At 62.5% G+C, this 24,708-nt stretch overlaps 4 protein-coding genes across 6 annotated transcripts; 2 read left to right on the top strand and 2 right to left on the bottom strand.

Moving 5' to 3' along the window:
- Nucleotides 1-14: 14 nt before the first annotated feature.
- On the bottom strand, nucleotides 15-3,465 carry SERINC4 (serine incorporator 4). Its single transcript, XM_065734362.1, has 11 exons — nucleotides 3,142-3,465; nucleotides 2,877-3,055; nucleotides 2,706-2,785; nucleotides 2,527-2,620; nucleotides 2,253-2,464; nucleotides 1,943-2,038; nucleotides 1,744-1,870; nucleotides 1,379-1,451; nucleotides 1,059-1,110; nucleotides 767-929; nucleotides 15-362 (listed from the first exon to the last, which is right to left on the bottom strand). Exons 1-11 carry the CDS (start codon nucleotides 3,463-3,465, stop codon nucleotides 146-148), a joined length of 1,617 nt encoding a protein of 538 aa, XP_065590434.1. The 3' UTR covers nucleotides 15-145.
- A 254-nt stretch (nucleotides 3,466-3,719) lies between these two features.
- HYPK (huntingtin interacting protein K) lies at nucleotides 3,720-4,710 on the top strand. Its single transcript, XM_065734184.1, has 4 exons — nucleotides 3,720-3,926; nucleotides 4,011-4,066; nucleotides 4,288-4,339; nucleotides 4,527-4,710. Exons 1-4 carry the CDS (start codon nucleotides 3,741-3,743, stop codon nucleotides 4,620-4,622), a joined length of 390 nt encoding a protein of 129 aa, XP_065590256.1. The 5' UTR covers nucleotides 3,720-3,740; the 3' UTR covers nucleotides 4,623-4,710.
- A 507-nt stretch (nucleotides 4,711-5,217) lies between these two features.
- Nucleotides 5,218-8,860, bottom strand: MFAP1 (microfibril associated protein 1). Its single transcript, XM_065734179.1, has 9 exons — nucleotides 8,780-8,860; nucleotides 8,457-8,676; nucleotides 8,128-8,257; nucleotides 7,660-7,847; nucleotides 7,162-7,270; nucleotides 6,929-7,089; nucleotides 6,513-6,672; nucleotides 6,088-6,177; nucleotides 5,218-5,942 (listed from the first exon to the last, which is right to left on the bottom strand). The coding sequence occupies exons 1-9, from the start codon at nucleotides 8,856-8,858 to the stop codon at nucleotides 5,760-5,762; spliced, it is 1,320 nt and encodes a 439-aa protein (XP_065590251.1). The 5' UTR covers nucleotides 8,859-8,860; the 3' UTR covers nucleotides 5,218-5,759.
- A 3,230-nt stretch (nucleotides 8,861-12,090) lies between these two features.
- FURIN (furin, paired basic amino acid cleaving enzyme) lies at nucleotides 12,091-24,481 on the top strand. Of its 3 annotated transcripts, XM_065734167.1 has the most exons (16): nucleotides 12,875-12,954; nucleotides 14,342-14,709; nucleotides 17,505-17,603; nucleotides 18,160-18,255; nucleotides 18,364-18,492; nucleotides 18,757-18,833; nucleotides 19,171-19,259; nucleotides 19,421-19,593; nucleotides 20,331-20,543; nucleotides 20,616-20,716; nucleotides 20,817-20,920; nucleotides 21,010-21,127; nucleotides 22,008-22,187; nucleotides 22,268-22,392; nucleotides 22,663-22,779; nucleotides 22,851-24,481. In XM_065734167.1, exons 2-16 carry the CDS (start codon nucleotides 14,530-14,532, stop codon nucleotides 23,417-23,419), a joined length of 2,370 nt encoding a protein of 789 aa, XP_065590239.1. In that variant the 5' UTR covers nucleotides 12,875-12,954; nucleotides 14,342-14,529; the 3' UTR covers nucleotides 23,420-24,481. The 3 variants fall into 3 exon arrangements, with proteins under 3 accessions (XP_065590238.1, XP_065590237.1, XP_065590239.1); XM_065734166.1 differs by lacking the exon at nucleotides 12,875-12,954 and adding an exon at nucleotides 12,091-12,178 and having other exon boundaries at nucleotides 20,331-20,716; XM_065734165.1 differs by having other exon boundaries at nucleotides 12,873-12,954; nucleotides 20,331-20,716.
- The last annotated feature ends 227 nt before the right edge of the window (nucleotides 24,482-24,708 follow it).

The raw sequence follows: 24,708 nt of genomic DNA, 5'->3' as shown, positions 1-24,708 counted from the left end.
TGCAGCACGGGTCCTCCTCCTGTGCTCAGATGACATCTTTTCCTCAGACCCGGGGTGAGGAGCACTTGAGGGGACCAGTGAGGCCAGGGCACGTGGCACGGCAAAGACCATGCACGGGGCCGGGCACAGTCCATCCCAGCAGGGCCTACGTGGAGACACTGATGCGGTGTGGGGCACGCCGCCGCCGCACAGTGCGCAGCGCTGGGCTGTTCCGCCGGTGCTGTGGGGAGCCACGGAGGCACAGAGGGCTCAGCAGCAGCCACAGGTAGAGCAGGACGCAGGCCCAGCACGAGGCCACCTTCACCCAGAACGTCGACCAGCTGCCATGCGTGAAGGTGGTCTCCAGCACTGCGCTCTCATAGCTGCAGGGAGAGGACAGCCACGAAGTAGCAGGGACATACTGGTGTGTGTGGGATGCAGCATCGCCTGCTGTCCCCCAGTCCCAGCGGCTGCACGTCTCTGGCCATGTCCTGCCTGCTCAGGGGACCCCAACCCTGTGGACCTCACCCTGTGGCAGCACCAGCTGCTTTTGGCAGAGGCTGTTGGGTGAAGTGGTGCAGGCCTGTGAGTGCAGGGCTTACCCAGACACGGCCAGGTCAGTGACGCTGGCCTGCTCTGGTGACAAGCACCTGGTGGCTGCAGCCACACGGAGCAGGTCAGACCTGGCTGGGTGACAGAGCAGGTGGGGCAGCTTGCGGTGGGTGCTACACAAGCAATATGGCAAATGGAGCAAGGACAGTGGCGTGGCCAGCAGCATAGGCCCTACCTGAACCAGTTGGTGAGGGTCATCATGACATAAAGTGAGGCGAGAAAGAAGACAAAGTGAAAGGCTGAGTAGCTGTAGACCACACGGTCTCGCTCATCCTGGAAAACACACTGTCCTCCGACAGGCTCCTCCTCTTGCTCACATGTCTGCTCCTGATCAGCACCTGAGGGAGTGCAGGCTGATGGCAGCTCCTGCACCACCCTCGCCAGCACCTCCAGCATCTGACACAAGCACCTAAGGCTGTATGTTACTACAGCCTCTCCCTGACCTGCTGTACCCATCCTGCACCCACCTCTCAGCTCCTCCTCCATCTTCTCTGGGCAGCAGAAGCAACAAGAGGGTTTCTGTGCAGAGAGACAGAGAAACAAGTTGGTAAAAGGAGATAAGGCTGTGACCTGTGACCCCACTACAGCCCCTGCTTGGGCAGCTCCACAGCATCTGGACTGAGCCAGGGCTGCCTGGCTGCAGGGTGCTAGCACAGATGGTGTGCACAGGATGGGCAAACCAACCTCTGCCAAGGCCCAGGACCAGACCTAGAGCTCAGGAGGACTCCAGGTGCTGTGTCTGGGTGCCTGTGGCAGAAGGACAAGGGGGACTGATAGGGGTACTCACTTTAAACTCAAAGCTGTAGACTTTGACCATCCAGAGGGGCCCAAAGATCTCAGCAAGGTAGGAGGCTTCATTACTGTGCACGACAGAGACACAGAAAAGCATAACACAAGGATCTGCACCAGGCTTCCTGCCCACCCTCACATCTGGCACCTGGGATCATCGTGGCAGCAGCAGATCTGCCATGCTTGACCTGTGGACACCAGGCTACCCACCTACACATGCCCTTGGGCACATCCCCAGCTCTGCTGGCCATGCCATGGGCTAGGGACAGCGTCCCCATGTGGTGCCTGCAAGGCAGGCTGTGCCCTGAAAGGGCCAGGGCTGTGATGTGCCAACTACCCCTGCTCCCCACGCTGGGCACGCACCATGCAAAGAGCACGCAGGCGTACATGATGGCAGCCCCCAGGACGGCGACAGTGGTGTCCTCTGTTTGCAGCTCATCCTGCTGGATGCCCGGGAAGCAGACGGTGAGGTTCTGCCCCTTGTAGTGCACTGTAGGGAGGCTGAGGTGAGAGCAGGCTCACACCTCAGCAGCTGGCTGCCTGCAGCAGTGGGAGCACTCACCTCTCTCTGGGGGGCGGCTGGACAGTGCAGAGAAGGTGAGATACATCATGTAGCAGCTGATGATTGAGGACTGCAGCAGCCCTGACCGTGGCTGCCCTGCAAGGAGAGGGGTCAGTTCCCATGCCCAAAGCCCTGCTCAGAGCATGGCACAGGGCCAGAGGGAGTCCCAGGGAGCTGCATGCTCCCCAGGTGACATGTGCTTATTTATGCTGAGCTGGGAGCCTGAAGCCACACTCCTGGCCCCAAGATGCAGCCAGCCCTGCAATGCAGCTGTGACATGCCATGCCGTGCCATGCTATGTGGTACTCACTGAGTCGCACACAGGGCGTGATAGAGATGAAGGACATGATGCCACAGAGGCTGCCATTGACAACGAGCAGTGCCTTGTTGAGCTGGCAGGCAGCCGGGTGGGTGTAGTACTTGTAGAGGAAGGAGAAGGCAGCAGAGGCGAGGGTGTAGAAGGCGGTGGTGGCCAGCAGCACAGCCAGGTACCAGCGCTTGTCCTGTGCTGCTCCTGTCAGCCTGCAGGGAAAGCGGTGAGAGCTGGCAGCACTCAGGTGCCCACCCAACCATCCAGCACTCACCAGTTCTTGTTCCAGGTGTGTGCAAAGGCAGTGATCAGTACCAGCTGGATGAGGATGAAGGCAAAGCCACCACAGACGCCTGTGTAGTGCCACGCTGCAGGGGGCGGCAATGAAGCTGGCACGAGTCTGGGGCCACGGGACCACAGGTGGGCACTGGCCTGGGCAGGGGGGGGTCATACCTTGGATGAAGCTGTCCTCAGGGAGGAAGAAGCTGGCGGCACAGAGCCCCACCAGCACCATCAGCTTCAGGAACCAGAACCTGCCGGGCAGCAGGCGTCAGGGAGACCCAGCTCTGTGTCACCCGGCAGCCCCCAGAGCACCCGCAGCCCCGGTCCCATCCCAGCCCGCACCCGTTGTGGAGCTGAGCACGGCAGTCAGCACTGGAGCGCACGTTGAGGAGCAGGGCAGCCTGTGCCAGGTGGAAGCAGGCGGTGCCGAAGCAGACCCGGTAGACGGCCGAGGAGCCCACGAGCTGCGTGCAGTCCGTGCCGCCGGGCAGGTGTCGGCACAGCACCCCCGAGAATGGCATCTGCGGGCACAGCAGCGAGGGGCGTGCCAGCACCTCCCGCACAGCTGTCCCTCCCCGGCAGCCCGCGATGCCGCTCCTGCGCTCACCTTCTCCCTGACGGCCTGAGCCACAGTGCGGGACAGCATGAGGCAGCACACGGCGGAGGCCAGGACGTGCAGGACGGTGTAGAGGACGCGGGTTCCCGTGGAGGCGCGCAGCCCTCTGCCGGGGCCGCAGCCACAGCACAGCTGCGGGAACACGGTCAGCACCAAACCGACCCCCCCCGCCCCGCCGCCCCCCGCCCCGCCGCGCCCACCTGGCCCGGGAGCGAGCGCAGGAGGCCGCGCGCCCTCGTGCCCGCCATGACCCGTCCGGTCTCGGCTGGGCCCTGATGGGATTAAGGGGATTGTCAGCTCGTCCCGCCCCGCCATCTGCTCACTGCGGAGGGGCTGACATGGGCCGCGCCACAGGCACCACTGCCCCGCACGGGGCAGGACGAAGCGCGGAGCCGCGGCCATGGGGAGCTGAGGCGCTGCTGGGGCTCTGCGGGCCGCGGATGAGCGAATACGGCGCTTTGGGGGTCGCGCAGAGGCCCGGGCGGCCGTAGGGGGGCGCTCTCTCCTCCTTGCGGGTATAGGAGTTGCCGCTCTAGCCCGCGCCACCCGCCTCGCTGGTTCCGCCGGAAGTAACGCGCGGAGGAGGTGTAATGGCGGCGGAGGGAGACGTGGAGCTGGAGTTGGAGACTGAGCCTAACGGGTCCGGCGGGGGCAGCGATGGGGCGGGAGGAAGGGCGGCCGAGAAGCCGCGGAAACATGACAGCGGGGCGGCGGACCTGGAAAGAGTGACGGACTACGCGGAAGAGAAGGAGATCCAGAGCTCCAACTTGGAGACGGTGCGGGCCGGGCGCTGCTCGGGGAGGGCTGCTCGGGAACGCGCCGGGTTCCGCGCCCCGAGGTGACTGTGCTCGTTCCACCAGGCCATGTCGGTGATCGGAGACCGGCGGTCCCGCGAACAGAAGGCAAAGCAGGAGAGGTAACCGCGCTCCCCACGCGTGGCTCCAGAGGCGGCCCCGCGGCCCGCGCCCTCTCGGCTCGGCCTCGGCTTCCTGCTGCTCCTCTGCAGCCACCGCCCCTCTACCGTGGGTGGAGGTCTGCGGGGTGCACGTGGTGCTCCTGCACGGAGTCACTTCTGCTGTGGTTTGGGGCCAAATGGGGCTGCCCTTTACTGGTAGTCGGTTGTACCTCTGGTTACAGGGAGAAGGAATTGGCCAAAGTCACCATCAAAAAAGAAGACCTGGAGCTGATTGTAAGTAGGGGTAGGAAGCTGAGTTGGTGCCAGCATGTCCCAGTCCTCGGGGGTAGCCAGGGCCTGGAAGCACTCTGGCAGTCAGCTGTGGCACAGAGGGGTGTCCTTCGCTGAGCTGATCCTCCCTCTTCCACCCTGGCTGGTGGTTTCATGTCTGTTGTACTGAAGTGTGGCTGTTTCCCTGCAGATGAATGAGATGGAGATCTCACGGGCAGCTGCAGAGCGTAGTCTACGGGAGCACATGGGCAACGTGGTGGAAGCACTGATCACCCTCACCAACTGAGCATGGGCTCCCCCGTTCTGGGAGCAGCACCGTGGCCTTGGCTGGAGGCGTCGTATGTTAACTTATTGAATAAAGGCACCAGTGAGAAGGGGCTGTCCCTGTGGTTCATGCAGCACCAAGCACTTCCCCTGCTGGGCAGAGCACCTGGTGATGGGCATAACATGGGGATGTGGCATCAGGGTGTGGACAACGCTGTGACTGCTGGTTCGTGCCTACAGATGAGTGAGCTTGCCCAGGATTCTCATGGGTTGTCAGGCTACCCCAAGACAGGCTTTTTCTCTCTGTTGCAGTGGCTCTGCCCTGACAGCAGTTCCTGTCATGGTCCCCACCACAGCAGGATGGGCAGACCAGGTGGAAATGAGCTGCTCCCTTTGCCCCTCGGTCTCTGCCCACCTCTTGAGCGTGGGCAGGAACCCTGATCATCAATGATGTGTCTCCCTGGGCCTCTTACCTTTGTCCAAGCCCATTGCTGCTAATGGTGGGGGGATGCTGCTCCAGCAGCTGTGTTGCTGCCCTGTTAAGATGAGGGGAAGCACTTCAGGGTAGCCCAGTGCCTGGCCTGCTCTGCCACAGACACCACTACCATAACTTGTAAGAAAACAACTGCTTTAATCAAAACAATCCCATCCCCCTGCACAGGTAGAAAAGTCAAGCCCTGCAGAAACAGGGTTAGGAGACAGTGTCACAGCTGTTCCAAGCCATAAGAGGATCCGAACTGACACCGGAGAAAGGTACGAAGAATGGATAAATACTACGGAGCAGACAGGTGCAAGTGTCTGCTAGCTCCTCTGAAGGAGGGGATGCTGGAGCAGGGGGTGCTGTGCTGCCATACAGCTGGTCTGGTGTTGCCGAGGCTCTTGCAGGCTGCTGGGAAGGTGACATGACCACGAGGCTGCTCAGCATGGCTGGAAATGATCTTTCTCAAGAGCCAGTGATGAAATCTGCTGAGTCCCTGCAGTGCAGGTCATGGATCATGCCACATCAACAGGGAGGACACAGTGCAGGGGTACAGAGGAACAGCTTATTGTGGCATGAGTCCTGGTGCAGTGTTTTGTCCCTGCTGCTCCTGCCCAGGCTCTTGGGCAGCTGAAAAAGCAGTGCCTCTGCCCAGCACAGGATACCCTCTGGTGTGCTCCCTTAAGTGGTCTTCCGCTTCTTGGCTGAGGGTCTCTCAAAGACATCACGGACGCCTGCTGCTTTTTGCTTGAAGAATTTAGTGTTCTGTGCACTCTCCTGGCCCCAAGCAGAGTCAAACGACGTGGTATCCTGGTCTACCAAGTGTGTGTATTTTGTCCGCCCTGAGCGCCCGAAGTTCTTGACCTGGGAGGCAGGAAGGATTGTCAGCAGCCATTTGGGTGAGATGTGGGGACCCTGGCACGTCTCTGCTCCTTCCCTTTGGAGTGCAGGAGCCCCAGCTGAGCGGCCTCAGCTGCACCAGTGCAGCACACAGACCTGCCACACCTACCTGCATGACTTTGGGCAGGATGGTTTTGTTGAAATGGTCCTCAAGGGTTGGGGCGCTGAAGTCCCGCTTGTACACCTCCTCATCTTCATCCTGCAGAGGAAGGACACACCTGCTTGACTTGCAAGTTTCCAGCGAGCATCAGAAGACAGAAGTGGAGAAGAGCTACCAAAAGCCAACTGTTCTGGGTCTGCTGCTCCTTGCAGCAAGTCCCCAACAAACTGCACTCATGTCTTTACTCATCCCGCCTGCCAGACCTGACAGGCATCTCAGATCACCTCGTTCACCTCAGCAGCACGCTGCCACTGAGGGCCAGCCAGCTCTTGCCCTGTGAGCTTGGTCAGCCCTTCTTTGGGTACCACTAGGGACAGCTCCCTCAAAGCAGCCGCGTGGCCCTGCACAGCCCCAGGCCTGGCAGCAGCACTCACCATGAAGAAGGCTCCACGGTGGTAATACTTCTGCAGGAACTTGTATTTGCCCTTCACTGCCTTGTTGGTGATGACCTTGCCGTTGGCTCGCAGCTCAGCACGGCGCTCCTCCTCTGTCAGGTTCCGCATCCGCTCAATCTCTGCCTTCTCCTTCTCCATGCTGAACAGGAGAGAAACCCTGAGCCCCTGCATCCCCCAGTGCCCTCCTGGGATGGGACCACTGCTGCTACCCGGGACCTTCTGAAGGAATATGTTTACTGACTCCATAATGGAGTAAAACACCTCAGGGGTGGTTTCTCAAGAGACATTTCTGATGCTGCCATAACAGAGCCTGAGAAAGAGACATCTCAGCTGTCCACCATCCTGCAGGGCCTGGGACTACAGGGACTCTCCCACCTTAAGCAGACACTACTTACGCTTCTCGTTCCTCACGATCCCGTTTGATGCGCTTCAGCTCACGTACTTTCCAAGCCTCATACTCCTCCTCATCATTCTCATCATCTGTATCAAGAGCATCAAGTGCTGCCAACGAGCGCTTATTCTCCTCCAGCTCCTTCTTTGCTTCCTCTTCCACAATCTGAAGCAAGAGCAAGCTCAGCTCTCTGCAGAGGCTGCCCCAGCACGCATGCCCCTGCCTGTCCCACGGTACCTTGAGTGTGTACTTGCGCCTCTCCTCTGCTAGTCTCTTTGCCTCCTGTTCCAGCTCCTTCTGCTTCAAGGCTTCTGCTTCTCGCTCCTGAACTGTGATCCGGTCCTTCCTGTGAGCAGGACAAAAGCCTTAAGCCTTTCAGCCATTGCAGACTTCTGCTCCCACAGTGCAGCCTCTTTTAGCTCTTGAGCCCTCCATGGCAGGGCCAAGTTCCAAGGCTCTCTCCTTTCTGATGTTGCCCATGCATGAACCACCATACTTGTTCTCCTCACAGCTACGAACACGCACAAAGGTGATGGGAGACCCTGCCATTGACTGTGGAATGTGACGGAGTGCACTGCCTGGTTCCTGCTGTGCTGTACCTGCCCCAAGTCCCCGGTTGGAACTCTGCTACCTCTCAGAACCAGCCCTGCCAGGTCAGGCACTGCTCTCCCCTGATGCAGGAGCTGGAGCAGCAATTCCCATACAGTACCTGGCCCATGCAGCTGTGCCACCTACTTGCGGATGAAGACAGGTTTGAGACGTGGTTCCATTTCATCCTCACTGTCTGTGTATTCCTCGTATTCAGACTCTGACTCAGATTCTTCTCCAGATCTGCCCTCATCTTCCAGCTCCATCACTTCCAGCTCCTCAGTTTTCCTCTCCTGCGCTCTCTGACGCATCATCCCACGCCGACGCTCGATCTCCTAGTGGAGACACATCAAACACAGACTCAGCCAACCAGCCCCACTACTGCTTCCTTCCTTTTTCCATACAGAAAGCATGACGTCAAGCTCGCTGGTTACGAGCCCTCACCTCAGCATGCAGGTGACCTCCCTAGTGCCCCATAACCCACAAGCTGGGGTCACACCACAGCTGGCTGTGCCTTGGGTCCCTATATTCACCCAGTCCCACCGCAGTTCACAAGTTTGTACAAAAGCCAATTCCAGTCCCCTCGGGCCACACTGTTCAGCTCTACAAGCATACCTCATCATCGATCTCTTCCTCTTCCTCTTCACTGGTGTCCTCTCGCTCCACGCGCCATGCTTCACCTTCTACCTCAGAATCACTCTCTCCAACCACTTCAGGCTCCACAATTTTACGGTGCCTTGCCAGCCTGCAACAAACCTCAGTGCAACTACAATGCTTTGAACACGAGGAGACTGCAAGAAGAGAAATCCTTGTGATCTGTTTTTAATGACAGATCTGGGACCACAAAGCATACAAAGAAAAGACATTGCTTGGATGCACCAACCCAAAAAGGCAAACCTGTGGGGGAATGTGGGGAAGAGCACAGCCCCCAGATCAGCACTCACCGCTCCTCCACATCCTCAGTGATGCGGTTCTGCAGCCGCCGCAGCCGAGGATCGTTGGCGACCTCCTCCTCCTGCTCTTCGGGCTCCACCTCCTGCTCCTTTGCCTTCTTGATGAACTGGAACTCCTCATCCTCCTCCTCCGAGGACTCCATAGGCGCATAGTCGGGCCGCTTTCCCGACACATACCGTTTCACCTTCACCTTCTCCATAGACAGCTCGCCTGCGGCCGGGCGGGCAGGCCGTTACTGGGCAGGCCGCCGCTAGGCCGCGCTCGCAAGGCCGCCGTTCCCGGGCACCCCGCTTCTCCCGGGACCCCCACTCACCCTTCTCATTGCGGACAGGCACGGCGCCCGCCGTGGACTGGATGGGGGGCTGCTTCACGAGAGCGCTGGGGACTGCCATGGTCGCGGCGACGGGACGGGACGAGCACCGCTCACCCAGAACTGAACCGCCCCTTCCGCCGGCGCAACGGACATGGAACGCCCCCGTCCGTCGCAATCGACCGGAAGTTACGTTCAACGTGGACGTCACTTCCGGCGGCTTGCGGGGCTGGGCATGGCTCGGCTCGGCTCGGCTCGGCCCGGCCCGGCCCGGCCCGGCCCCCGCGTTCTGGCCCCCGCTGTTTGTGTGGCTGCTCCTGCAGCGCTGCCGTAGGGGTGGGGGCTGTAGGCTGGGGCTAGCATCAGCGCTGGAGAGCTTTCCCTGGGGCTTTCCCTCTGCCCTCTGTCTGCCAGGGCTTCCCCGCAGCGTCGGCTCAGCAGGGGAAAAAGGGAAGTGCCCACAGGCGCAGCCTCTTCGTGGAAACAGGAGAGGTTTTTGTAAACAGCGTGGTGCTGCCCACGTCAGTGTGCCCTTGCCCACCAGATGGGTTTCACAGGAAAGCAGACACATTGGAGTTGCCCATGCGGTAGCACCCAACCGCAGGAGATAAGATTTCTCTTGAAGTTGGGCAGAACTGGGTCACCAACTGCCACATCAGCATCTGCAGTGCTCTGGTGCCTTCTTGAAAGAAAGAGGTTTTATCTTCTGAGAAATCAGTGCGGGGGTGCCAAGGCTGGCAGCAGGATGGGCTCCTGGGGACTCACCTCGGCATTCCTTATTGCACTCTACCACTTCCTGAAGGGGGGTTGTGGTGAGGAGGGGGTAGGCCTCTTCTCCCTGATAAGTAATGACAGGACGAGAGGGAATGGCCACAAGTTGCGCCAGGGAAGATTTAGATTAGACCTCAGGAAGCATTTCTTTTCTGAAAGAGTGGTCAGGCACTGGAATGGCCTGCCTAGGGAGGTGGTTGAGGCACCATCCCTAGCGCTGTTCAAGAAGCGTTTAGATGAGGTGCTAAAGGACTTAATTTAGTAGTTGGGTAGAGATAGTGATAGGAGGATGGTTGGACTAGATGATCTTATAGGTCCTTTCCAACCTTATGAACTTATGAACTTATGAACTTATTTACTTGTGTTGGCAAGGTGGGTTCTCTGGGGCACAGTGGCTCCTGGGTGAGCCTGACCCTGCCGGTGCGGTGGTGGGAGAACAGCTTCTGCTGACCAGGCCCAGGCAGAGCTGTTGGCTGCTCTGGGGTCCCTGTGCTTCTGCTGTGCATGCAGATAAACCCCAGTGCTGCAGTTGTCCCTGTGCCCCTGCAGCTTGTGCTGAGCTCCACTGGGCACTGGCATCTTTGTGCTCCTGCAGCAGCAGTGCTTGGGAGTAGGGAAGTCCTTCCTGGTGTTCCTGGCCTTGATGTCCTGATGACAATTAGAGCTCTGCTCCTAGCTCCTGCTCTGCTCCTGATCATCAGATGAGATATCAATTTTGTGTGGTTATCACAGCGTGTTCCCGCCTAATGGTTCCTGTGTCACCATGGCAAGGAGCGAGCTTCAACATATGACTCAGTGTGTGAAACAATTAGGCACAATGGCTACAGGAAAGCTTAGGAATTGCACACAAAGCATATTATGTCCTGATCAGGTGAAGCTAAACTTGAGACCTCAGCAAACAGGGAAATGCTTTTCCTGGCTGGCTTCAGTGCTGTGCCGCAGGGGTTTGATGCTGTGACAAGAAGCTGTCCTGACCCTTGGATGTGCTTCTCTGCCCTGTGTCCCACAGAGCTGCGTCTGAGCTGCAGGAGGCACACACTGCTGCAGTAGGGGTGAGGGACTGGGAGCAGTGGGTGGGCTCTCCCAGCAGGACCCTGCAGTGCTGTCTGGGACAGAGGACACAGGTTGGCAGCAGCACTGAGAATGCCTTCAGCCCACTGAAGCATGCGGTGAGGGGGTCTTGGTGGGTGTGTGTGGGCTCTGCTGCCTTCCCTCGACCACAGTGTGCTCAGAACCCAAGCAGCGCACTCATATCAGGTGAGTGTCCTTCCCCGTGGATGGCTGCAGAGCAGACGGGGGCTGGAGGTGGCAGCTGCAGCTGTGATACTTCATCAGCCCTGTGGAGGTTGATGACAAAGGCAGAAAGCAGATAAAGTTACTGAGACACGCTGTGCCACTGCTGTTTGTCTGCGGGCTGCGCTGCTGGGCAAGGTCAGGGCTGGATCCCTGCCCCCTGCACGAGGCCGTAGCCCCATGTTTTGTCTGGGAGTGTTGTGTGAGCAGAGACTCCCAACCAATTCGGGCCACGCAGCGCAGCCCCCGCAGCTGCCCTGGCTCCCCACACTCCTCCTAGGGGCCGCTCAGCGAGCAGCGCCTGATGGAGCCGCTGTCCGTCTGCCATTGGCGCCTTCTGTTTGGTTTTCTCGGTTCTCTGGGGGCACAGGCCTTCCTACCCGACTTCCCTGCCCTGCTGCCCACTTTGTCCCAGCACTGTAGTGTCTCCCAGCCCACCCCCGGGGGGGGTGTCTGGAGCAGAGTGCTGCTTTCTGCAAAGTGCCAGCAGCTACGTCGCTGTTGGAGGTTGTGCAACCTGCAGCCAGAAGGCCAAACATTGTCCTTATTTTTCCATGAAAGTGAGTTTCTATTGATTGCAGTATGTGGTTCAGTGGGGGAAGCCATGGGACATCGTGTGGCACACGGTGCTGTGCCGCCCACCGGCGACCCCTGGGGCATGCTGAGGCCTCCAAGTCCAGGCCACAGAAACGGGGGAATGTTCAAGGGGAGGGTCTGTGCTCCTCACAGGTGCTGGCCCTGCAGGTGTGTGGTGTTATTTTTGGCAGGAGGAGTGGCCATACACATACGAAGCCAACCTCTTGTGCAAGAGAGAGGTGCTTCCCGCTCTCCTGCCCCAGAGCACTGAGATAAGGTGGTGGGACAAGAGGCCTTTGTTGGCTCCACTCTGATGTGTCATGAGGGCTGTGTGCATGGCTCCATCCCCACCGCGCCGCAGCTGGGGCTCCTCAGAACGGCTCTGAAGCAAAGCCATGTGGCAAGGCTGGGGCAGACTGTGGGGGCTGTAGGACAGGTTTGGGATCTCCTCTCCCTCTCAGGTGTGGGGTAGATGTGGAGCCTTGTACAGGGTGCAGCGGGCACCTGGACCTTGCTCCTGGTGATGCACTGTATGCGGGAGCTGCCCTGCACTATTAACCCGGTTTAACAAAGAAAGCGACCCTATGCCAGATTTTCTGGGCTGTTCTGAGCATCGCAGTTACCAAGGTGACTGCTTCCTGTGCGATTGCCACTGCTCCGCGACGTGATCAGGGTATCTCGGTGACTTCCTCCTCTGTCAGGAGATATAAGGGCTGCTCCTATCGGGCGCCTGCAGAGCCCTCTGCAGCAGGGAGCATCCAGGTCAGTCCGGGGCTGCTGCTTCCACTCCTCGTGCCGCCTTCGGCACCGCTGCTGGCACACACCGCTGTGCACGGGGGGTTGCAGTGCGGGGCTGTGAGTGCGGCCGGGACGCTGCAGCCTCTCCCCCCCGGGTGGAAGGGACCCTCCCGAAACCAGAACCTGCAGCGGAGGGTTCTTGTGGCGGTGGGACCTTTCCAACCTCACCGACGCCGTGGTGCTTCCCGGCCCTTTCCAACCGAACCCCGCGCACTCCTCGTGCTGCGTTCGCGCGGCGCTCCCCGCGGGATCCGGGCCGGCCACGAGGCGGTTCCGCTCCCGGGCTGCGTTCAACCGCGGCCCCGGGAGGGACTCGGGAGCCCCCGGCCGCCGCGGGGAGCCGAGCCCCGGCCCCGGCCCTCGCGCTGCGGAGCCGTCCGGGCAGCACACGGCGGCCGAACCCGGGGGGGGGCCGGCGGCGCCGGTGCCGCGGCGGGGCGGGCGGGGCGGGCGGCGGTGACGGCATCCGGCGGCGCCCGGCGGAGCGGCGGCCGTGCCGCGCCGTGCCGTGCCGGGCCGGGCCGGGTGCGCCGTGGCGGCCGAGCCGAGCGGGGCCGAGCGGGCGGCGCTGACAGCTGCGCGAGGTAAACAAGCGGCCCCGCCGCCCGCCCCGGCCGCCCCTGCCTGGGCCGGGCCCGGCTCCGGGGCGGGCGCTCGGGGTTGCCCCGCGCCGTGACGCGGCGCCACCGACAGAAGGGCCCGAGCCGCCGGCGGGACGGGAGCGAAGCGGCGCCGCCGCGGTAAGGGCCGGGGACGGCCGGGCCGGGTCTGACAGCTCCGGGCGGGGGGCGCTCGGGGGCGGCGGGGCCGCGGGAGGAGGAGGGGCCGCCGCACGGAGCCCCTCGGGCGGGCGCTGCCGCCTCTACCCCGCCCCGCTCCGCCCGCGGGGCAAAATCTGCGCGGCCGTGTCCGGCGCTCCGCTCCGCAGTCCCCGCGGGGCTCCGGGCCCGAGTCCGCGTCGCCGTTCGTTGCCCCGGGACGGACGGAGCGCTGCGGGTGCGTGGGCTGCGGGCGGGGGGAGCCGGCCCTCCCGCGCTGCCCCGCGGAGCGGTGCCCGGTGCCCGGTGCCCGGTGCCCGGTGCCCGGTGCCCGGCTCGGGGAGGGGGCTGCGCGCCGGCACACGCCGTCCTCTCGGGCTCTGCCGCCGCTCATCTCCGGCCGCTGTTCGCCTCCCCCGGGGATCGGGGAGCTCTGTCCTCCGGGAGCTGCGCTTTAGGCCGTGGCGCGGCCCCGGACCGCGGCTCCTGCCTGCCTGGCATCGGGGCTGCTGCGCTGCCCGGAGCACCGGCACGGGCTGCTGAGGGGATCCGCGCTTTGCCCGTGGCCCCAGCACTGCCCGGCCCCTCAGAGCCTCTGACACCTCTGGTGACCTCTGCGCACCCCCAGGTGTCTCCTGGCTGTGCCGTGCTGCCGGAGGTGATAGTGCACCTTTTTCCCTATCCCTCTGCCTGTTTCCTCTCAGTTTTAGAGATGAGTCACACCGGTGTCACCATGTTGTGCTCCTGGGGAAGGGCACAGCTGCAGATGGTGATAGACAGCACTGGGTGCTGCGGCCATCGCTGCCGGATTGTTGTCTGCTTGTGGGATGCTGGGCCTGGAGTGCTGTGAGCTGAGGGCAAAGGCTCCTGCTGCTTCTCCCCATTTTGCTGTTCTCTTTTACTCACTGCAGCTGGTGTTTTTATGTCTGGGAGTCCCATGTGTGCCCCCATGGCCAGGGAGCTATCCTGCTGTGCCCGGAGATCCCTGCGTTCAGGCATGCTGGGCAGGGGCTTCCTGCTCCCCATCCAGGAACTGATGCTCAGGTCCCCAGCACAGCATCTGAATTCATCTCCTTGTGCCTTCCGGCATGAGGCCGGCAGGGCTCACCCAGCAGCTCCCAGCCCCATGCCCTGTCCATGCTAGGCAGCAGCAGGAAGCACAGCCTCCACTTCCTCCCCTCTTTCTGTGCCCGTCTCCTGCTCTGCCTTCCATGGTTGTAAGCTTAGACCGTAAGTACACATTGGGCAATAAGTGAGGTAAACAGCAGCTCTGTGCCGCTGCAGAGCCCTCCTGATAGCCCTGGAGCCATGGGCCGCAGCAGTGCTGGCAGAGCCCTGTCCTGTTCTGAGCACCCTCTGTCTCCCACAGGTTGTGCTGCCGTCCCGGTGCTGTGTCCGCTGCCGCCCTCCCGCCGCCGTCACGGCCCCATCCCCATGGTCTGTTGGGTTGTGCAGGGGCCAGTGGGGCAGAGCGGGGCCCGGTGTGCCGCAGGGCGCTGACGTGGGAGCTGCCGCCGCCTGGACCTCGTGCTCTGGTAGAAGACCCCCGATACTCTGATGGATCTGAGGCCCTGCTCGCTGCTCCTGCTCTGGACTCTGGTGGTTGCCCTTGCTCTCCTGGCCCGAGAGGTGTTGGCCCAGCGCGTTTACACCAACACCTGGGCTGTACTTGTCCCTGCCGGGCCACTGGAGGCCAACCGGCTGGCCAGGAAGCATGGATTCCTTAACCTGGGCCCGGTAAGTCCCTCTCTCCCCTTTCCCCTTGGGAGTGGTGTCCCCCATCACTTTGCTGCAGTCCTGTCTGGGAAGAGCACTGACTGCGCTGCCTGTGGGAGGTGGAAGGGGGAAAAGCCCGTCCCAAATTGGGAGCGCTGAGGTTACTGCACATTGCTGAAGGGGAGCGGTGCCTGAGCGTGGCGCGGCCTCCAGGCTTCACTGGGGCAGAGGGTCTGACAGCACTGCATGTCCTTGGCCCTTGTGCTGCCCTTCAGCAGTTCTGTGTCAGCAGGTCCCGCTGCACTCAGCTTTCTCTGCTGTCAGACAGCGTGGGAACGGGGCTGTGTCAGTGCCATCCCTGCAGCTGGGGACCAAGGGACTGTGTTCCTTGTGGTCCTGGCTGTTTCCCAGGGCTCAGGTCTTCAGACTGCGCTCTGTGGAGCTCAGGACACACAACCCTCTTGTGTGTCATGTGCCATTCTTGTTGGCCAAGCAGCTCCTCTGGAGCCGTTGGGCTGGAGGGAGCTAGGTGCTGCTGCTTGGAGCCTGGGGTGAGCCGTGGGGCCAGGAAGGACTGGTGGGTGCCATGGTGCCGGTGTGAATGGTGGGATCGGCAGCTGGCGGGTCAGAGCCTGCGTGATTCTGCTGGCACCATGTGGGTGCTGGGGTGAACGCTGCCGCCCCGGCACGCAGAGCCCGCTGTCCCAGGGCCAGGCACTTGGCTGGGCCATGCTGGCTCCAGCAGGAAGGAAGTGAGGGGTGAAATCCCAGAGGAAGTTGCACAACTTGTGGCTGCGGTGTCAGGACCTTGCTGGGAGCCAGCTGCTGGAGTGTGGGGATGACGGCCACGGCAGCTGGCCATGGCTCGTCCTGCCACCCGAACGCGGCCCTGGCACGGCTGTGGGTGTACCTTGTTCAGGGAGCCCCCTGTGCAAGATGGGAGGAAGGGTGTGTGTCAAGCTCTTCAAGAGATTTGGGCTCATTCTGATTGTCCAGGTCCCGCTGATGAGACCTCTGAGAATGAAGCATGGGGCTGAGCTCCCTTCGGCCCCCTGGATCCCTGCCTGCCGAGTGCTGAGCTGCGGTGGAGCAGGCGCAGGGCAGCGCCCACAGCAGAGCCACTGCAGGAGCTGTGGGCTCAGCCAAGCGGGTCGGGGCACGTCTCTGCCGCCCCGCAGCCCATCCTGGTGTCTGCTGCAGGATGGAGCCCGGAGCTGGTGGAGGTGTCTGAGTGGTGCGCAGGCGGCCAGCACTGCGCTCCCCAGAAGTTGTTCCCGGAGTGCTGGTGCAGTGGGACAGGATTCAGCCGGGAGGAGGTGGGAGGAGCAGGCGCTTCTGGCTGTGCCCCAGGGAGGGGCCCCGGGTCCGTGTCTGGGAGGACCCTGCCCTCCGTGGGTGCCTGGGCGCTGCCCTCGGAGATGCGCTGTCCTGCCGTGCCCTGGCCCCACCTCTGCCCGCAGAGCCTGGGTGGGCGGCGGCCGTGGGACTGCGGTCCCCTGGGCCGGCAGAGACAGAGGAGCCGGGAACGGACTGCAATCTGCGGCCGTGTGCCCGGGGCCAGTGGCCTTGCAGAGGACCAAATGGACAGTGTCTGTGGGATGCGGGTCAGAGTCAAGGAGCAGTCATGGGCAGTACGGGGTGAGCTGTGCAAGTCAGCACCGCTCGCACAGGGTCAGCACTGACATGTGGCACATGGAGCAGTGGGGCTGCACGGGGCTGGGGGGAGCGCCGTCCTTGCTGAGGACAGGGACCGTGGGATTAGGATGGCAGCGCGTGGGCTGGCAGCTCCTGGCTGTCACTGCAGCGTTTGTACAGACCTAATCCAGCCAAGTGACCAGGCAGAGCCAAGCTCTCCTTGCAGAACAATCGGGGCTCTGTTCATTCCTGTAGAGGGGTGAGGGTGCTGGAAGCCAGCCTGGCACAGGGGTGTCTCTACCCAGATCTGTGGGGTGAATGATTCCTCACCCTGTGCAGGGCCTTGTCTTGCTGCCTGTGTCTCCAGGCAGGAGTGGGGGGATTGAACAACCTCCTCCACAGGTGCTGCACTGTGTTCCTGCACCCTGAAGAGCACTGAAATGTGTTGGGATGTAGTGTGGCACTTGGGGTTTGCTGCCTTGTGGCTGCAGGTCCCTCTCAGCCGTGTAGGACATCCTTCCTTCTGCCTGGCTCAGGCTGGCTGTGTGCTTGCCAGGATGGTTACACACATCTGCAGAGCACTGATAAGCTCTTGGGGCTGTCCTTAACTGTAACCAAGCTGCTGTGCTGCAGCTTGGGGTGCTCAGAAGGAGGGTCATCCTCAGCCCTCAGCAGTCTGAGTGGTCTGGTGATACCTTGGCTCCCAGCAGGCAGGTGACAGCATAGCCCCTCTCCCCCACATGGCCTGCAGGACGTGCAGGAAGGGGTGAGGACACGGCAGCACTGGAGAGGGCTTCAAGTGTTAAAATAACTGGTGGGGAGGCTGGAAGACGTTCTGGACCAGATGAGGCTGTGCTGGTGGCTGTGTAGCTGCCCTGAGCCTAAGCCATGTCCATGTGTGTGGGGGCTGAACCAGGACAGCATTTCATGGCTCGGTAACTGGCAGTGCCTGTCCTGGGTGGGACAGATACACAGATTAGGAACCAGTGCTTCTCAGGTGCTCAGAGAGTGCCCTTTCTTAGGAAATCATAAGGAAGAGCAGAAGCTCAGCTCCCCCTGCCCTGCGTGTATTTTGGTTGAACTATTAGAGACTTACTGGTATTTGGGGCTGAGGGTGCCGGTGTGGGATGGGGTACCAGGGAGGCTGGTCACTTATATCCATTGTGTTTCTCCTGCTCCAGATTTTCGGTGACTATTACCACTTCCAGCACCGCGCGGTGGTGAAGCGCTCCCTCTCACCCCACCAGCCCTGGCACAGCCGCTTGGCGCGGGAGCCACAGGTAGGTGGGGGGCTGCCTGTGCGACCCCTTGCCCAGCATGAGGTCGGCACTGGGCACTGAACGGGGTGAGCTGCCCCGATGCTATGCATTCAGAGGCCACGGGGAGCCAGGGAGCACGTGGCCAGCAAGGGCAGAGAGAGGCAGAGCCAGCGTTGCTGCCTGCAGGCTGCCATGGCCCCAGGGCAGCTGTGGCCCCTTGGAGGGCTCTCCATCCTTACGCCTGGGACTCCCAGCACAGCGGTGTGGCAGGATGGCAGCCATCCCTGTGCCCTGGCTGCAGCCCTGGCTGCAGCCCAGCAGCCGGGCACGCTCACAGTCTGCCCGCTCCGGGTGCAGCAGGGCGTGCGGCGTGGCGGCTGCCAGGTGCTCACTGCTCAGCAGAGCTTGGTGCTCTGCCTTGTGTGCTCCTGTGTGGTGTCAGTGAGGCTGACGCGGGGCAGGGGAGGCCAGGAGGGGTGGCTGGTTGGGACGCTGCAGCACTGGCACTGCTGGCTGCTTTCTGGGCACAGGGAGGGCAGTGGGAGCAGAGGGAATCCTCATACCCTTTCTGTGCCAGGTGCACTGGCTTGAGCAGCAGGTGGCAAAGCGCAGGACCAAGCGAGACATTTTCATGGAGCCCACAGACCCCAAGTTCCCGCAGCAGTGGTACCTGGTGAGTGTGGAGGGAGGGGTGTGGAGGTGGTACCTGCTCTTGGCTGTGATACCCATCACAGCACCAGCAGTTGGGCATAGCTGATGGTGTCAGGACTTCTTTCTGCAGTACAACACAAACCAGCGGGACCTGAATGTGCGTCAGGCCTGGGAGCAGGGTTACACGGGCAAGGGCATTGTGGTTTCCATCCTGGATGATGGCATCGAGAAGAACCACCCTGACCTGGAGGCCAACTATGTAAGTGTGGGGCAATCCCTGGGTGGTGCACTGGAGCCTGTGCAGGCAGGGCTGGTGCCTGCTTACTGCAGCCCCAGAGCTGCATGGTGCAGGTGCAGGGTTTGTGCCTGCCATGGGGGCATGTAGAGGACAGCAATGGGGGCGAGCTGGAAGTGTGCTCCCTGACTCAGCCCAGCACTGGGGCATGTGGTACCAGCGTGGCACTGGGGAGGTGGGGCTTGCTGGCCAAGGCAGGCACTTCTGACTGCCAGGTCTGCCTTCCAGGATCCAGGGGCAAGCTTTGATGTCAATGACCAGGACCCAGACCCACAGCCCCGTTACACACAGATGAATGACAACAGGTGAGAATGGCAGAGCCCAGGTATAGCCACGACTCAGTGGGCAGCACTGGCCCTTGTGGATTTCAAGAGGGCATGGGAGTGATGCCCCATGCAGAGCCACCCCCTCACTTTCTAACACCAGTAACATCCTGTGGAGCTACCCAGAGCTAGCGTGGACTGTGCTGTGCCCGTCCTCAGGGACAGCACTGCAGTGCCCGTCTCTGTGGGTTGGGCTTTGTCAGCTGCCCTATATGGGGGAATGGAGACAGCCTGGATGCCAGCCCTGCCATCTGCAGCTGCTGCTCAGCACTGTGCTCCTCGCTGCCCGTCTGAGTGCTTGCTGCTGTTCTAACTGCAGGCACGGCACTCGATGCGCTGGGGAAGTCGCTGCTGTAGCAAACAATGGGATCTGTGGCGTTGGTGTGGCTTACAATGCCCGGATTGGAGGTGGGTGCCATCCTGTCACGCGCCGCAGCAGTGCCTGCGCCCTCGGTGCTGGCGGAGCAGCCTGTGACAGCCTGCAGCTCCAGCAGCACTGAGAGCTCTCGCTGGCGGCACCGCTGACCTATGGAGCGTGGCCACCCGTGATGTCTGCTCTCTGGCCCTAGGCGTGCGCATGCTGGATGGGGAGGTGACGGATGCTGTGGAGGCCCATTCCCTGGGCCTCAATCCCAACCACATCCACATCTACAGTGCCAGCTGGGGCCCTGAGGATGATGGCAAGACGGTGGATGGCCCGGCCCGGCTGGCGGAGGAGGCATTCTTCCGAGGGGTCAGCCAGGTGAGTGACAGTTTCCTGGGGCCGGCTGAGTTCCCGTGTTGTCACAGCCTTCCCTCAGTGAGCTGTCTCTTGGCTCATCTCTGGGATCAGGCTCTGTTGGTTTTTCTGGTTCTTCCTGCACTGTGGCTCTGAGTCAGGGCCCCTCCTGTGCCGGGTGCTCCTCTCACTGGAGCCGCCCTGTTCTCTGTGCTCCAAAAGCTCACGTGAAGTGGGGCAGCCTCTCCCTGGAGCCCCGCTGGGCCCTGCCTGGCTCTGTGCCACTCAGCTCACCCCCGCCACCACCCATCCTTCCCTGCTGTCCCCTGCTGCCAGCTCAGCCTCAGCGTGGCCATGGTGCAGCCCTGTGCTGCATTCTTCCTGGGATTCCCCACGTGGAAACGTGGGCAGATCCCCACGCCGTGCCAGCTCTGCGAACAGAGCTGTGGCACTCACTAATGCTCTGCAGAGCTGCCAAGGGGATGCAGGGTGCTGTGGGTTGCACACAACCCCGCAGCCAGCCTGGGTGATTTCTGAGCAGAGGAGAACATCTGTTCGTGGGAGAACCAATTCTGTAGCACCTCCGCCACCGGTGCCATTCGGGGCAGCTCCCAGCGCTGCTGTGTCCATGTGCTGCCGTGTGGGCCGGGAGCACTGTGCCTCTCTCTGGGTTCCAGCTGCCTGCTGTGCCCCACGGTGCTCTGCGTGCCACGAGCTGCGTGCTGCGTGGCCACGGGTGCTCACTCTGCCTTTGTTGTCAGGGACGTGGGGGGCTGGGCTCCATCTTCGTCTGGGCGTCTGGAAACGGGGGCCGTGAGCACGACAGCTGCAACTGTGATGGTTACACCAACAGCATCTACACACTGTCCATCAGCAGCACCACGCAGTACGGCAACGTACCCTGGTACAGCGAGGCCTGCTCCTCCACCCTCGCCACCACCTACAGCAGTGGCAACCAGAATGAGAAGCAGATCGTGAGTGCCCTGAGGGGCTGTGGGGACGGGCTGGGGGGCACGGCACCACCTTACTGGGTCCTTTCCTTGCAGGTGACAACTGACCTGAGACAGAAGTGCACTGAATCACACACGGGGACATCGGCCTCGGCGCCTCTTGCTGCTGGGATCATTGCTCTTGCCCTGGAGGCGAAGTAAGGCTGGGCATGGAGTGGGGCGGGGTGCAGAGCGGGGCCGGGCTGGGGGCTGCAGGGGGTCCTCCTGCTGGTACCTAAACCTTGCTTCCCCCCACAGCAAGAACCTGACGTGGCGGGACATGCAGCACCTGGTGGTGCAGACCTCAAAGCCGGCGCACCTCAATGCCAATGATTGGGTCACCAACGGTGTTGGCCGCAAAGGTACCGGGGGGGGGGGGGGCTGGGTGCTCACAACAGCCCTGGGGTGCAGGAGGCCTCAGAGTGCAGCACTGACCCCGCTGTCCCTACAGTCAGCCACTCCTACGGCTATGGCCTGCTGGACGCCGGGGCCATGGTAAGCCTGGCCAGGAACTGGATCACAGTGGGACCTCAGAGGAAGTGTGTCATCGACGTCCTCACGGAGCCCAAGTAAGGGCTGGTGAGCCCAGGCAGGTGCTGCTTGGCATCTGCCCCGTGCACAGCCCTGTGCAGGAGCCAAGAGATGCTCAGCACCGGGTGGGGAACGGGAGGGTGCTGGGCTGTGCTGCTGGGGCAGGGCTGGGGAGTGCAGAACTGCTCTGGACACCAACTGCTGCAGCCAGGCTGGGCAGGGTGCAGCCAGGAGGCTTCTGGGCTGGGACGCTGCGGTTTTGGGAGCAGCCAGTGCGAGTCATCACCAGACAGAGGGGCTTTCAGGGGTCAGACAGAAGCTCCTTTTACTCCTGCTTGGCCACCACCGCAGCACAGCATCTGCCGAGTCCCGTCTGCAGCCAGGGCGGTGCCAGGCCTGGGGGGCAGGACATGGGCTGGGGGAGGGCTAGACCCCGTCTGTGCTACTGCCCTGCCCTGCTCCCCTGGGCCTGGGCCCTGTGGGCAGGCGCCAGCCCCATCCCTGCCCATCCCTGCTCCGTGTGGCCGTGTCCTGTGCCAGCAGCAGGGCTGGCAAGCTGCGGGCCATGGCAGGCCGTGCCTGTCCATCCCTGGCCACGCTGTGCAGGGGTGGAGCTGGCCCTTGGCTGCTGAAGAAAGGCTCCATTCACAGCTGGCACAGACTGCAATTCAACGCGTGCTCAGCAGAGCAAAACCCTCCTTGCCTCTGGTTTCCTGGGAGTTGGGATGTGCTGCTTGATCGCCTGCTCCCTGCCCCATCCTGGCAGTGGAGAGAGGCTGTCAGCTGCCCTGGGATTATCTCCAGCTCCACCACTTGGTGCAGGGCTGGAGAGCAGCTGGGAGCTCCTGGGGGCACGTGAAGCCCTGTGCTCTGCCTCAGGCTCACTGGGAGCACTGGGTTCGCTCTGTTCCTCATCAGGGACATCGGGAAGCGCCTGGAGGTGCGGCGGAAGGTTGACGCCTGCCTGGGGAAGGCCAACTACATCAGCCGGCTGGAGCACGCGCAGGCCCGGCTGACGCTGTCGTACAACCGGCGGGGGGACCTGGCCATCCACCTCGTCAGCCCCATGGGCACCCGCTCCACCCTCCTGGCTGCCAGGTCAGTGCTGGAGCAGTGGGGTGGCGGCTGGCAGCGGGTCCCCGGCTGTCACCCACACAGTCCCCTCTCTCCCTCCCCAGGCCCCACGACTACTCGGCTGATGGCTTCAATGACTGGGCCTTCATGACGACGCACTCGTGGGACGAGGACCCCTCTGGGGAGTGGCTGCTGGAGATTGAGAACACTAGTGATGCCAACAACTACGGTAGGGCTGCTGTCACCACCTCGATGCAGCAGTGAGAGCAGTGCCTGCACCCTGCTGGCTCCTGGTGCTGTTTAGTGACCGGGCTGGGGAGGGGACAGAGCTGCTCTGGGCTGGGGGGTCTCCGAGGTGGCCTGTCTGCTGCATCCCCATCTGTTCTTGTTCATGGAGGTGTCCCTGTGGTCCCCATGCAGCTCATGGTGTTCTTGGTGCCCGCCCTCACACTGTGGGGTCCATGGGTGCACTGCTGGTGCTCACCCCATGTTGTTCCAGGCACGCTGACCAAGTTCACGCTGGTGCTGTACGGGACAGCCACCGACCCCCCTGGGCTCTCCAACCAGCTGGAGAGCAGCGGCTGCAAGACCCTGACCCCCAGTCAGACCTGCGTGGGTAAGTGCAGGGTCCTGTGGGGAGATGGGTGTGTGGATGGACCCCCCCGTGCTGACCCTTCTCTCCTGCAGTCTGCGAGGAGGGGTACTACCTGCACCAGAAGAGCTGCCTGAAGCGCTGCCCCCCCGGCTTCGCCCCTGGCGTGCAGAGCACACACTACAGCCTGGAGAACAGCGTGGAGCCCATCGCACCCCAGCTCTGCCTGCCCTGCCACCCCTCCTGCGCCACCTGCACGGGGCCCGGCCCCAACCAGTGCCTGACCTGCCCCGCGCACTCCCACTTCAGCAGCCTGGACCTCTCCTGCTCTCACCAGACGCAGAGCAGCCGTGCATCCCCTGCCCTGGCGGAGGGCGAGGGGCAGCCTGAGGCCCCCACTCCGGCCAACCCTCTCGTCCTCATCGCCAGCCTCAGCTGCGTCCTCATTGTTGTCATCTTCATCACTGTCTTCCTGGTGTTGCAAGTGCGCTCCGGGTTCAGCCTGCGGGGCGTGAAGGTCTATGCCCTGGACAGCGGCATCATCTCCTACAAGGGGCTGCCCTCTGACATCTGGCAGGAGGAGGGCCCTTCTGAGTCGGACATTGAGGAGTGCGAAGTGCACAATGAGAGGACTGCCTTCATCAGAGACCAAAGTGCCCTTTGATGAGCCCTCCGCCCCTCCCTCCTCCTCCCGGCACCGCGGGGCCGGGGCAGGCGAGGCCGAGGGGCCTGGACTCTGCCCCCGTCCTCCTCCGCGGCATTCTGGGGCTCCCCACCACTGGTACCGTCCTGAGCCCTGCGCTGTCCCCGTCCCAGACCACCTCTCACAGCCTCGTGTCCGTGCTGTGCCCTGTGCTGGTGTGTGGCCAGACCCCGGCGCTGGCTCTGTGCTGGCAGTCGCGTTCCTCGCCCTGGGCAGGGGGCTGCAGGGGGCCACACGCGGCTGCGGGGATGGGTGCTGGGCGCCCTTGTTGGTGTTGCCCTGACCGGGCTACTGAGGCTCCCCACCGCCTCCCCAGAGCCTGTCTGCCTCCACCCGTGCCCTTCAACAGCAATAATGGCCTCAGCCCCTCTCCCTCCTTGCCCGCTGCTGCCCGTCCCACCATGGCCACCTGCAGCGCGGATCGGAGCCCAGTGATGGAGGTGTGGGCACGGCGATGCCTTCCCCTGTGCCCGAGGCTGTGCCCCCAGCGCAGGGAGGGCCCCCCCCCTCCGCCACAGCCCCGTTCTGCCCCGGGCAGGGCTGTGGTGCTGCCGGCTCTGGTGGGCAGCGCGGGTGCCCCCTGCACCCTGCCAGGGCCGGGCAGAGCCTGCTGTGCTGGCAGCCCCGGCCCCACTGCCCCGGCCCCGATGTGCCTTTCCCCAACTTGGTGACAATCTGTTCTGCTCCCCACCCAGAGCCCCCGGCACCCCCCGCCCTCAGCTCACCCCCTGCGTGGTGGGGGCTGGTGCCGCCCGCTCCTTTGCCGTCTGCTGCCGCTGCACCCCGGGGCTGTGGCACAGGCTCCTGCCTGCCCCACGCCCACCCCGGCCCATGGATGGAGCTGCTGGCAGGGGGGGGTGGGGCACAGGACTATTTTTCTATAATAACTTTTTGGTGCACAGTAATTTTTTCTTGTAATTTAATCAGCCAGGAGCTGCCTCCTGAGCCCGTTTTTAATTTAATGGATGTGGATATAACGCTAGAGAGACTGAGTATTAAATGTTCAGAACTATGCAAACCAGCTCTGCTGCCCGTGCTGTGTGTCCTGCTGCCCCGAGGCTGGGGGGGCCCTGGGCAGGGCTGAGACCCTCCCCCCACCCCGCAGAGGTGAGGAGCCCCCGAGAGCTGTGGGCTGCAGGTGTGCTGGCACCCAGGCGGTGGTCGTCCCACTCACCTGAGTGACAGGAAGCAACTGCTTATCATAAACACGCAGTGAGCGGAGCTAATTCTGGGTGCAGCGAGGTGGGGCA

Source organism: Cyrtonyx montezumae, unplaced genomic scaffold (genome assembly GCF_038088225.1).
Source record: "Cyrtonyx montezumae isolate F1298 unplaced genomic scaffold, pur_monq_1.0 scaffold_17, whole genome shotgun sequence".
NCBI classification, from domain to species: Eukaryota; Metazoa; Chordata; class Aves; order Galliformes; family Odontophoridae; genus Cyrtonyx; species Cyrtonyx montezumae.
This window is presented reverse-complemented; position numbering and strand designations above follow the sequence as displayed.